General features: G+C 42.4%; 1 protein-coding gene across 3 annotated transcripts; it reads left to right on the forward strand.

The window, feature by feature from the left end:
• Positions 1 to 228: 228 nt before the first annotated feature.
• MGME1 (mitochondrial genome maintenance exonuclease 1) lies at positions 229 to 10496 on the forward strand. 3 transcript variants are annotated; one of them, XM_074817605.1, is made up of 7 exons: positions 229 to 303; positions 1726 to 1912; positions 4739 to 4827; positions 5290 to 5891; positions 7060 to 7282; positions 7683 to 7815; positions 9049 to 10496. In XM_074817605.1, exons 4-7 carry the CDS (start codon positions 5354 to 5356, stop codon positions 9181 to 9183), a joined length of 1029 nt encoding a protein of 342 aa, XP_074673706.1. In that variant the 5' UTR covers positions 229 to 303; positions 1726 to 1912; positions 4739 to 4827; positions 5290 to 5353; the 3' UTR covers positions 9184 to 10496. The 3 variants fall into 3 exon arrangements, with proteins under 3 accessions (XP_074673706.1, XP_074673705.1, XP_074673707.1); XM_074817604.1 differs by lacking the exon at positions 4739 to 4827; XM_074817606.1 differs by lacking the exons at positions 1726 to 1912; positions 4739 to 4827 and having other exon boundaries at positions 259 to 303.
• The last annotated feature ends 1681 nt before the right edge of the window (positions 10497 to 12177 follow it).

Below are 12177 nucleotides of genomic sequence, written 5' to 3' on the forward strand. Positions count from 1 at the left end.
CATCCAAGATGGTGGCATAATAGGGGTTTTTTTATTCCCTGCTTTTAAAGGTTTGGGTTATTATCTTCAGAGCTTTTCAAAGGCGACTCAAAAAAAGCGGAAGCGAAAGACACACCCACACACACTCTCTGGGGCCCCAGCGCCGAGCTCCGCCCAGGCGCAGGGCGGGGAAGGGGCCAGAGTTGGCGGCGGGAGAGGACTACAAGTCCCGGGAGGCGGCGGCGCGCGCGCGCAGTGAGCGCCGTGGCCGCGGCCGGAGTGCGCCTGCGCACAGGTGGCGGTGGCGGGAAGAGCGGCGCGGAGGTAACGGTCGCTCTGGGTTTCCCTCTCCGGGGCTGCTGTTCATGAGGGGCTGGGGCTGGGGCTGGGGCTGGGGCTGGTCTGGCGCTGGTCTGGCGGAGGCGGCGGTGGCGGCGGTAGTAGCCTCGGTGGTCACCTGCAGTGTTCCCCAGCGTGGGGAGGGGAAGACGGACTGGGGCTGTCCAGCCGCTCGTGGTGGTGAAGCGAAAGGGCGCTCCCTCAACGCCGGCCTCTCCAGCAGGCCTGGGTTAGCTGAGGGAGAGCAGCAGTCTGCCCCGGCTGCTGGGCCTGCAACGATCTCTTCCCGTGGCCTACCCCTGCACCCCCGTCGCACGCCTGGCAAACGTGGGCCCCACCCCCGCTCTGTAACCGAGCGGGCCTCATGGCGGGGCTGCCCTGGGCTGGCTGGGTGGGCATACCGCTGAGGCAGTGGGGCAGGCTGGCGTCGAGCGGGGCTTCTTGTCCAGAACGACTTATCCCTGAGGGAGTGAGAGGCAAGTCCTGCACGGCTGTAGGCTATCCAGTGCTATCTCTGATTTTCAGGCACCTGGTGCCTATACAGAGAGGTTTTTCTGCCAGAGGTCACTTGCTGGTCACCAGTATTAGGCCAGCTCTTTCACAGATTGCTTTGCCAAAAACGCTGGCTTTCTGTTACAAACCGTATTTCCTACTAATTCCCTTCCCACTGCTGAAGCTTGTTGTCCCTTTGGTCCAGTGTAGCTCTGTGGGCTTGTGCTTTAAACTGGGTTGCTAAATTTAAATCTGCTTTATCTCCCCATGCTCTTAACTTCCCAAAAGAGGGAGGTGTATTTTTAACCTGAATGGGTTCGATGATTTAGTTTATAAACTGCAAGGAACCAAGGAAGAGAAGTTGGGGACAGGGAATAGGCAAGTGTGCAAAGTCCTAAAAGTGGTATAGCTGTCAAAGCCCTGCATTATTAAGCTGCAAGCAGAAAAAAAGATAAAGTGATCATTCTGACCAAGAAGATAGGTTACTGTTGCCTTTCTACATCAAATAGTAATTCTTCTTCCCAGAGAAAAACCCGTGATGCTAACTTAAAATTATACCTTTATCAGTGGATTTGCTCTCATATTAGGGACACAGGGCAACAGATGTGTAACTAGTAACAGTAGTGCTCTTTCCTGTTATCTCTGAAGTAAACTAGTGCTTTTGTTTGCTTGATAGATAACTGTAGTGAAAAAGCTATATTGATTGTTCTCTGAAACCATAGTTGGAGGAAGATTTTTATGGATGTAAACATTTTCTTAAGTAACCCTTTTTGTTTCTCTCACTTAGGCCATTCATTCCTATCCTGGAAAAACTTCATGAGTTGTTTTAGTGCAGTTGTTGGAGCTGCAAAGTCAGCTAGCTTGAGAAATTTAAGATAATTCCTCCTTTTTTAGTTGTTTGGTTTTTTTCCACAGGTTGTTTGTGCTCAGTTTTCCAGTGTGGCTCATCATGCAACACTTGAAGCAATTCTACCAGTCTTCGAACACAAACCATTTCAGAGAGAAGGGAGACACTTCCCCAGAGAGAAATACCAATTAAATTTTGTTCTTTGTGTACAAGAGTAGATCCAGACTACTCCAACTCCATTTCTTTCTTGTAAATGTAAGTTATTTGCACAGAAATGCCACTGTGATTTATTGAGAAACACATGATTTTTTATTCTGCTAGATACAGGCTGTCTTTATCTCTTAGCAATCCTATAACCTCTTTCCTTTTGCAGTACAGCACAGTAGCTAACAAACTCTCCCTTTCCTTGTAGTTCAGTTCATAGAGTGCACAAACATTTCCACAGATACTATGCCAGAACAATATAGGCTGTTAATTTAAAGTTCATGGTAGACATTACTGAAACACTGCATCAGTGTTACAGTAAATTAGCTCTAGGCTTGTAATATTGCATATTTTAATAGCTCCATGATTCAAAACACTGATCTGGTATAAATTTATTCCTTAAAAACCACTGAGGGGGCAGCTTACCACAAGTGAACTTTATGCTGAATCAGGTTATTGTCTTGCTTCCTGCAGCTGACACAAAGCCAGAATAAACTTCTTCTTTTGTGCTCTGGCTATTGTAACAAATACACAGTCACTGACCCAGCATTTATTCTGATTAATACACTTGGGTAAGTGTATTAATGATGATCAGACATAGTCTGAAAACTACAAGCTTGGATACTATTACACTGGAATAAGAGTATTTTTTTTCCTGTTTTATTTTAAATCACAGCTTCAGCAGCTCTATTTAGAGGGGAACCCCAAGAGAGGAGAGATTAATTTTTCTGCATTGCTTTTTATGATGAAAAAATACGGTGAAGCAATTTGCTTATGGTACTAAAGCCTACCCTTTATGTATCCATTTGCTGCTTTTACTATTTTTTGTTACCTCCTGCAGCAAACTGACACCTGTTGTAACATGCTAACATCGTTCATTACTTCTTTTTCAGCAAGGGGCAGATTCTGTCAGGTAACGATCCCACTCCAACACCGAAAAGCCTATTAAAAAATGTGATAGTCTTCTGAGAAGAATGAGTTGCTGTAAATCCTGACATAGCAGCTTTGCAGAAGTGAGCTGCTTTATGATAGTCAAATGACAAAACATGGGGAGCTTCTTAAAAATAAATTTATTAGAACAATTGGTAGTAATAGTGAAGACATACAAAATTTACTGACTGAAAACCCAAGGAGAACTGAAAAATTGAAATATGTATGCTTCATAAAAAGTACCTCTTTGTGCTGTTAAAAATTTCTAGCGAGCTGTAGGACTATCTTTTTGATGTCATATAAGAAATGAGAGGAAACATAAAATTTGGTTATGTTTCACCTAAATTTGTAAAACTATGTCACATGTCCATGAAATGGAGCAGGGCAGAACTTAAGTTATAGAACATAGTCCAATTTCTTGCTGCTGTGTAACCTGTCTAAAGCGGGTTGTTCTATTTTTTTGCAAAATTTGCATACTTTTGTGACATTAAAGCGGTTGAAATTCTCTGGTTTGTCATTTCGTAATGCACTGGACTGCTTTTCTCATGTGCAGGCAGGAGAGTAGTTTTGACAGGAATCTGAAGGTCAGAGGACACTCAGAGGGTCATGTCCATTCTTGCTGTTGAATACTGGAAAATGAGAAAACAAGTGCAACTCCGCCTAGCCCAGTTCTGCTGGATAAAGAAGGCAGATCTAGATTTGATTCAATATTAAGTATAATGTATTGATTAAAAAAGGGAGGAGACACATTCAAAGTATCTTAAATGGTAAGGTTTCCCTTGTAAGGTAGCTTGCTTTATATCTAATCAGACTGCAAAAAGTCAGTAGCAGAATTAACCAGGTTGTACGATCATTGTTTTCCTCTATTAATCTCTTATGGACCATGAAGCAGTTTTAAAATCGTTAACTGTTTCTATTTTGATTGATATGCATTGTAAAGACTGAGTGACACCACCTAACAACAGTATGGCAAATCTGGCTGCAGGGCTCCTGGTACTAGGTCAGAAATGCCACTGCTATGTGACACAAAGTTCTGATCCAACCTAATTGTGTTTTCCTGGTTCAGATTTGCTTTTCACAGGTTAATTTTGTATCAGGTTACATGCCATCAGGTTACAGAACAGTTATTTGCCCAAACCATACAAACTCAGCTTGAAAATGTAAACCCAGTAAAGAAAAAAGCAGTGTATCTGCCTACTCCTGATTAAACTTCTACAGCTGGATGGTTTTGTCCTTCACAGATGAGGAACAATATTTATGGAACCTGAGCCCAAGGTCTCAGCCTCTTGTTACAAGATGCCTTGATCTAATCAGCTGCAGCCGATATAGCCCCATTTTTGCAAACTGTTCTGTGTGACAGATGCCTGCACCCACACATTGGTGTCACTGCAGTTCTGCGTAAGCATCTGTCCATACCAAATAACTCATCCCACTACGTTTTTGTTTTCTGTGGTGCCTACAGCTTGAGTAGCGTATGAAATGCTGCATAAGATCTGTGGGGAAAGAAAAGAGTAAAGTTAAAGTATTGTCAGGAACAAAATGCTGATTTTAGTTGGCAACGGGTGTTGCCTGTATTCTTTGTTTGCAGTGGATGGAAGGGAACTTTGTAATGGTAAGCAGATAACTTTCACTAGGAGAATAGGGCCTCAATTCTGCAAGTATTTAGTGTGGACTTAAATGGCACTATTCAAGTGTCTACATCTTATCCAAGTGCATAAACTTTCCTAGGACTTAGCACTGCAGTTACAATGCAGTTCTGAAAGCTATGCTGTGAACAATGTTTCTGGTATAGTGGGTTTGCTTTTAAACTTCCCAAGTGTCTTAGAACGCAACTATGTCTGAAACTCAGTTTAGAAAAATACTTTTATATTTTACTCTGATCTTTGAAAAAATTGTTTGAATCTGAAGATACTTGCAGTACATGTTGTTTCTCTTTGGCTTTCCCAGTCTCAGGTCTCCCAATTTCAGAATGCATATACTGCTGCTGTCTGCTTTCTAGGTATATGAAAGAAAAACATGTTTTTATTCTCCAAAAGGTACTTTGTCCTCACAATCCTCTTAAGTTGGGCCTCCACTATGAACTTGCATGGTTTTAATACCTCACAACAATGTATTTGCTTCATTCTCTTCTGTGTAGCCTATTTTTTTATTTTCCCCTCCTTCTTTTGGGTGGGTGGTTGTTGCAGATCAGTATTTTGTGTCTACTTTCATGACATTTCTGATATTGTTGCTGTAAGAGAGTCCTCTGCTCTAGCTTTTGCTACTTGTAACATCTTTATGCATTTGCCCTGTTTCAAATTTTGCAGATCTGCTCCGGTTCTTTTCAGGATCATTTCCTCTTTTCATTGCTTATTGGTTCTTTCTTTTATTGTATTATTTATCTAAAGGAGTTTTGGTGCCATGAAGTGTATGAAGACACACATGAGCATCACAGTTCTTTGTTTATGTTGATGATAGAATTTTATGACTCTAGAAATCACAAATTTCTTTTTCCACAGAGGGAAAATATGGTAACCTACAGACTGTTCCTAACAGAAGAAAGAAAACTCTAGCTGCTCGCAAATGCTTCTTGTCAGAATGAAATTCCTACAGCTACTGTTCAGGAAACCGAGGAAACTGGAAATGCTTTTTCAAGTACCTTTTTGCCAAAAGCAATTCCCATATATGTGTCTAGCTACCTCCGCCTGTCTTTATAGTAAAAAGAAAAAAGCGAACAGTTATGAGCAAGTTGACCAAGAAAAATACAAGAACTTGGTCTACTCTGTTACATCTTACAAAACCAGCGCCCAAACACCAGAGACAATATTTGAAGAAGACAATTTGTTATATGGGCCACCAAGTAAACACAGACCTCCAATTAAAGCTGAAACAAAAACTCCCAAGAACTGGGTTCCTTTAATAAACCCCAACAAGAGAATTTCCCTTCTCAACAGTGATTCAGACGTCCCCAGGAAAATTGCTTTACAAAAAACTAAAATGCCCAGTGTTACCCGTATTCTTCAACAGACTCTTTCTCCACAGCAAGCCTTTTATCTAGAAAGATGGAGGCAGAAAATGATACTGGAACTTGGAAAAGATGGTTTTGAAGAGTATACTAAAAGTAAGTCTAACCACAGTGTGATTGCAAAGTAGAAGCAATAGTCTGGATATCTGGTTGGGACGTGCTAGCATAGCTGCAGTTTCTGGCCCTACAAGTCAACTGTTTTGGAAATCCATTAAGTTGTTTCCATTTCAAGGGGCAAGAGCATATTACAAGCACACCTGTTACCAATGAATCTAAGCTCTGGTCTTTGTTCTAGACCACTAAAATGTATTCAGAAATGTGTGGGAAACAAGAATTGGACTGTAGATATTTGTTCTATCCCATCTGCCTCTCCTTTATTTCTCTATTTGCTCGTATCTATTTACAAACAGATATTTTCCAGCTGATGTTATTGAGCCTGTTTGCAGATACAAAGCTACTTTGTAATGAGATGGAAATAACCATTCTGAAATTGTACCATCTTCAGTGTTAAAAAACCTATGTGTCTTGCTGTTCGTATTGAAGTTATTCAGTAACTAGTTTATCCAGTATGCTTCTTCTATGAAATTGCCATGGATTGAGGTTTTCTTTTCATAAGACCTACATAGGAGACTTCCTCCAAGCTGTAGGACTGAAGGGGATCTGGGAGGACCTGGGGGATAGTAAGTAGCCTCTTGTAGCAAGGTTGATAAATATCCATGCGCTCCTTACATGAATTGTTATGCTTTTTAAAACCGTTTATTATTACGCTTTTGAGTTACTAAGCACTTCAGTGAATAAGGTGGCATAACAAACCTTACATAACTACTTAAAACTTATCTTTCCTGGAATAATTTCTGAGATAAGCTCTTACTCTTAGAACTATGCCCACCCATTTCAGGATATTAGTTCCATTCAAATGAACCAATACAGCAGAAGAAGCAAAAGCAGCCTAGAATAATATTTTTAATTCACAGAAAGTCACAAATACCTTTGAATAAACAATAAATTAAAAATCATAGTTTGTTTTTGAGTAATTAGTGACACCAAAAAAGTAAAGTAAGCATTAATATAAGAAATACTAATTTCACTGTTGACAATTAATTTATTTTTTTGTCTCATCCCTTTCTCCTCCCCACATCCTCAAGCTTTTAGTACAAAAACCAGGACTGGTTTAAGAGATGTGTTGTGTAATACCTAGAATTCAAGTCCATCGGGTATTAATGAATAGTATCTAAAATGTGGTGTTTTTTCACATTTTTCTTAGATCTTTTCCTCCAAGGAGAGCTCTTCCATACAGCTCTGGAATCTATATTCCTGTCTGAAGAGATGGCAGCTAAGGAGCAGAGAGAAGATGTTGCTATTTCTGGCTACTTATCAAGTGTGCAACATGTCTTAGAAGATGTCAGCGAAGTGCAAGCTCTGGAAAGTGCAGTTCAGCATGAGACTCTCCAGTATCTGGGCCTGGTAGACTGCGTGGCTAAGTATCGGTGAGGTACTGGTTCTCTAAGAAACCTGGTAATGCCAGTGTAGTGTGGGAGGCTGTGTCCCAGGCTGGAGCAGGTGTGTGGGTGAGCTGTTGGGGGGAAGCTGGACAGGTCTCTACAAGTGGCAAAATGGATGAACCTGATGACAGAAGTGCTGTTGTTTTATGTGGAGAATTCCTTACTGGAGCATGAGGACCCTCACTGGGTATGGGAGGGCAGTAAGTCTTGATTTTTGAGATCTGAACTACTGGTGTGGATAAGACTTGCTTAGACATAATAATGAGCAACATGACATCAGGGTGACACAGGCTGAGAATCATACGACTTTCTTTGATGTCTCATCCCTTATTTCTTATTTACAACTAAAGTTTAAAGCATTGTCCTATCTTGTTCTCTTATGCAGAGGCCAGTTGTGTGTGATTGACTGGAAAACTTCAGAGAAACCAAAGCCAACTCTGAAGAATACTTTTGACAACCCATTACAGGTTGCAGCATATATTGGAGCCATAAATCATGATGCCAATTATGACTTCCAGGTCAGTAGGCCCACTACCTGCCTAGACAAGCAGCAGCGCCCACATTATTTTTATTTCTCCCCACCTACTGCCTTTAGCACCTGCTGTCCATCATGGAATTGTTGGTAGGATTTCTAACAAAGCAGCCTAGTCTTAGATCAGGTTAAGCTGACATACTGTGAAATAACTCCATTATTGCTAATCCTGGTGCCTTTGCCTGTCAGCAGTATAATTTCAGTGATTTCAAGGAACTGCTCAGTGGGACCGAGGGATGCTCAGTGACTTAGGAGGTCAGATGAACTCACACTGACTTGGCATCAGGGCAACCCCCAGTGCTTTGTTCTGTGTGGTTTTCGCTTGTGTCAAGGGTAGGAAGAGGGAGGAGAAAAGTAAAGCGAAAGAGCCTGCAAACAGGGGAAATGGGGTGGGAGGGCACTGTACGCATCATGTGTTGCTATATCCTACTAGCAAATGAGGGACTAAGTGATTTCCTTGGAGCATTTGGAAGCTGTACAGTGTTTCCTCAGAGCAAAGCGGTGTGTTGTCAATCACTTAATCAGTGCAATAACGTTTTCAAAGACTCCAAACACAATTCTAGCCAGGCCTGCTTGGCCTGAAGGATTGTTATTTCAATACAAAGGATTGAAGGGGGAAAATGTAAAGCAGAAGAGAGCAGGGTAATTCATAGGTTGTGCAAAGGACTTTCTGGAATACTTCAGAGGTCAGTAAACACAAGCACTGCAGAGTGAAATATAGACAGTAAGTCTAGAATTCTGCTATTAGCCGCCTGTCCCCCAGCCGCTTTCTCTTCATGCCAGTGGTTGTTTGGGATCTGGATTTTGTGTTTGTCAAGAATGAAGGATGTCAGAACATACCTAATAACCATTTCCACTCAGACTGATGCTGGAGAATGGCATCAGTCTGGTTATATGACCCCAGGCAAAAGCTCATCAGTCACTGGGAATTTTAGCAGCATCTGCAAGGTTTCAGTAAGACCCTAAGACTGATAACTCAGAGTTTGAGTCCTCTGGTTTTCACTGAAGTCAGTCAGAGCTTTGGACTGACTTTGGAGCATTTGAATGTTAGTCTCCAAGTATTTTATGGTGAATTATTGCTCTTTTTTGTTCCCCATTTCTTATTTAAAGTACATATACGTTAAGATAACGTTTTGCAGTGAGGTTTAGTTTTTAGAATTGCTGATTGTAGTTGCATATTACCATTGAATTTCTGACAGCCTTCTGTTTTTAACTGTAGGTTAGCTGTGGACTCATTGTGGTTGCCTATAAGAACGGCTCCCCCGCGCATCCGCATTTCATGGACCCTGATCTGTGCTCACAGTACTGGAATAAGTGGCTTTTGCGCCTTGAAGAGTACATGGACAGAAACTGACCCAAACTAAGCTTTGCAGAGGCAAGTGGTCTGAGCACAGAGCCAAAGCAAGAATCCTCGTTTAAATCTGCCATTTTAATACATATTCTTTTATTAGTAACTTTAGCTAATTTCTTTGTATCAGGCTTTTCCTTGTCTGCCCCCCCCACCCCACCCCACCCCCCCGAAGAAAGAAAGAAAAAAAAAATTGGAACGGGGAATGTATATTTGCTTATGTTGTAGGTGACTGAAGTGGACTGGGCAGGACAAAGTCAGCTTAATTAATCTCTGGTTTTCCCCACAAAGTTTATACAACCTGAGGTTGATAGGAAAGTTCCTGTTATCGAGTAAAACAGTTCAATCAAATCATCCTTCTCTTGTTATTTTTGAGAAAAAAACCAACTGTTGCAGAACGGAGGCTTTGAAAATGAAGTTGGTGAACTAAAGCAAAACAACATCTGCATTGTCTGAGCTGAGAGAAATGCAAATGATAAACAAATTAATAGTAGACTTCAGTCAGCTTAGTTCTTGCTCATCTCAAAGGTATCTGTTAGCAGGCTTGTTACTATTTGTGGTTTTTCTTACAGCAACAACTGGAAAAACTGCGCTAAGGATTATAACCAGTGTTCTCATAAGCACTTATTTATTTAAAGTACTAAGGCAAAGTGATCATTTAACAGAAGTGGCTCAGCAAAAGAGGAGCAGAATTGTAACCAATACACTTAGAAATTTCCAGCAAGTGTTCTGAAAGGTAGGAAGCTTGTCTACTAGTGGCTCCTCCTGCAGGTTTCTTAACAGGCTGTGCGGCCTGCATGAAAGAGCTGTGAGAGTGTAAATGGGCTTTGTACTTTAGGCTGTGAGGCTGTGCAGGCCAAGCCTGCAGCTGTCTTGAGCTCTCCCGACTTCATTGTGGGGCTGAGCCGACAAGGACCCTACCCATGTGGAACAGTCTCCAGTGTCAAGTTATAGTGTTTGCCAGGGCAAGTAAGTTTCTTTATAAAAACAGGCTCGTGACTTTGACACTGGGCCTTCTAAGGAATGAAGAGCTGCTGCTGGGTTTGGAGGGGGTTGGATTTTTTTGGTTTGAGGTTTTTTTTTTTTTTTTTCAAATAAGTCTGTGAATAAATGTTCTAAACCAGAAGTTACTTTTGAAGCTTGTTGTGTAAAATCAAGTCTGTAAGACACAGAATAAGCCTTGATGTCAGGCGGTATTGCTTTGTGTGTTGCACCCATGAAACGCTTTTTTCCTCATTCTCTTTGTTTTCTCTGAATTATATGTATGAGTTTTCATAATACCACTGCACATTACAAATAAAAATACAACCAACCCATAAGCTTCAAGACAATCAGCCAGAACCATACCTAAAAAAACCAATGGGCAGACTTGCTGCTGAAGAAGCTTGAACCTTTGTAGTGTTTAATCTGCTCCTCTAGAGTACTGAACTGTGGAAACCGGTGCAATGAAACTTGTTATAGTGGTACTTGCTTATTCAAACCTGGTCTGGTGATGTTATGATTACTCTGTGCTTAATTAGATTTCTATCTAAAAAGACAAACCATGGAGACTGATGAGCTGGGTTCAGAGATGACTAACCACGGTGCTGCTGCGTGAGCGCTCAGAAGTTCTACCTGTTTTACAAGTATCTTCCCACATCACAGAATTTTAGTGCGCGGGTTCAGTGTCACTGAACATGGTCAATTTTCTGTGAAAGATAGCTCCGTGGATACAAAGAGGGTGGGCAAAAGCAAGGGGTAGGATGCCCTGGGCAGAAGCAGGAGGTGGTAAAACTGCTGAATTCTCTGTGTTGATTGGGACTGGATAAATCAAGAGAGTGTGGAACAGTTGGGCAGTGTTTGGGTGGAATTGCTGCCTTCATTAGTGCAACATACAGCCATTAGATGTCTCTGAACTGTGTAAGATTTCAGCCTCATCCTGTGTCCTAGGAAATAAGGCCAAGTCTGGAGCCTGGGCAGTGCGGGCACCTGTTGGCTTCACCTGCATTCATTTGTTTAACAAAAGCCTTGTGTCTGAGGAAGGCTGCCAGCTTCACCGGCAACGCCAGTTTGTAAACCTATCTTTAAGTCTCCAATGAGTCTGTACCATCAGAGATCCAGGAGAAGGCAGACAGCCTTCAAAGACGGTAGTGGTAGAAGTTACTTGCTTTTAGCACTTCTGAAAGTCTGGCTGCCTCAGGCATCCCTGTGTGAGCTCTGGAACATTTCTGTAGAGGCACAAGCTAGTGCCAGTTTTGTCTTGTAACAGAACTGGCAGATGGCCGTCGCCAGTGTCATGCAAACTCCAACCCACTTTGTGACCAGTTTAAAGTAACTTGCCAGACTGTTAAATTGATATGCCCAAGGCATCTGCTACAGGCAGTGTCTGTCCTCTGCAAAAGAACCAGCCAGCCAATCAGGGCAGTTACTCCAGCTACAATGTCCAGCTTGTCAGAGCTTTGCTCTCCATCCAGAGTGGTTTTTCTTCTGTGTAGTTACCTGCTGCTTTTCTCTGGTGGTGTGAATGCTGTCTCTGGCTGAGGTCACATAGATGGCCACCTCAATGTGGCTGTAGTTCTTTCGGCAGGGACGTGCTTTGGCAGTGGTATTGGAGGGAAAGCCACAGTGCTACAGGAGGGAAAAAACCCCACAGGCGTGCACACACACACACACACAGAAGACATGTCTCCAGCGAGATGGGGAGGGTTTCAGCCAAACCTCCACAGCTCCAGCGTAGGGGCTGCGGTTCCGGCAGAGCCAAGCGCACAAATCCTTTGCAGTTAGGTGAACGCGAGTCACTTTGCTGGGACGGGACTACTGAGCAGTCCCACCTAGGAGCTGAACTCGACAGTAAGTTTCATGACCAAGACCTCACTGAGCAGGTTACAGGGGAGCGGCGGCAGCACAACTGGCTGAACCAGCCGTTAGCACTTGTCTTGGCCAGGCAATTTTGTCAATGTATTTGCAAGCACACAAGCTTTGCTCAGAGGGAGCAGCCTTCCATTTATACTGTTCAGGTAT

The sequence above is a fragment of the Strix aluco genome, chromosome 3, assembly GCF_031877795.1.
Source record: "Strix aluco isolate bStrAlu1 chromosome 3, bStrAlu1.hap1, whole genome shotgun sequence".
NCBI lineage: Eukaryota > Metazoa > Chordata > Aves > Strigiformes > Strigidae > Strix > Strix aluco.

Bases quoted from the DNA above. Each gene is read 5' to 3' on its own strand.
- MGME1 (XM_074817605.1), top strand. From the start codon at position 5,354: ATGCTTCTTGTCAGAATGAAATTCCTACAGCTACTGTTCAGGAAACCG. The intron at 5,892-7,059 runs GTAAGTCTAACC...CATTTTTCTTAG, and splicing joins TTTTGAAGAGTATACTAAAA to ATCTTTTCCTCCAAGGAGAG. The intron at 7,816-9,048 runs GTCAGTAGGCCC...TTTTAACTGTAG, and splicing joins ATGCCAATTATGACTTCCAG to GTTAGCTGTGGACTCATTGT.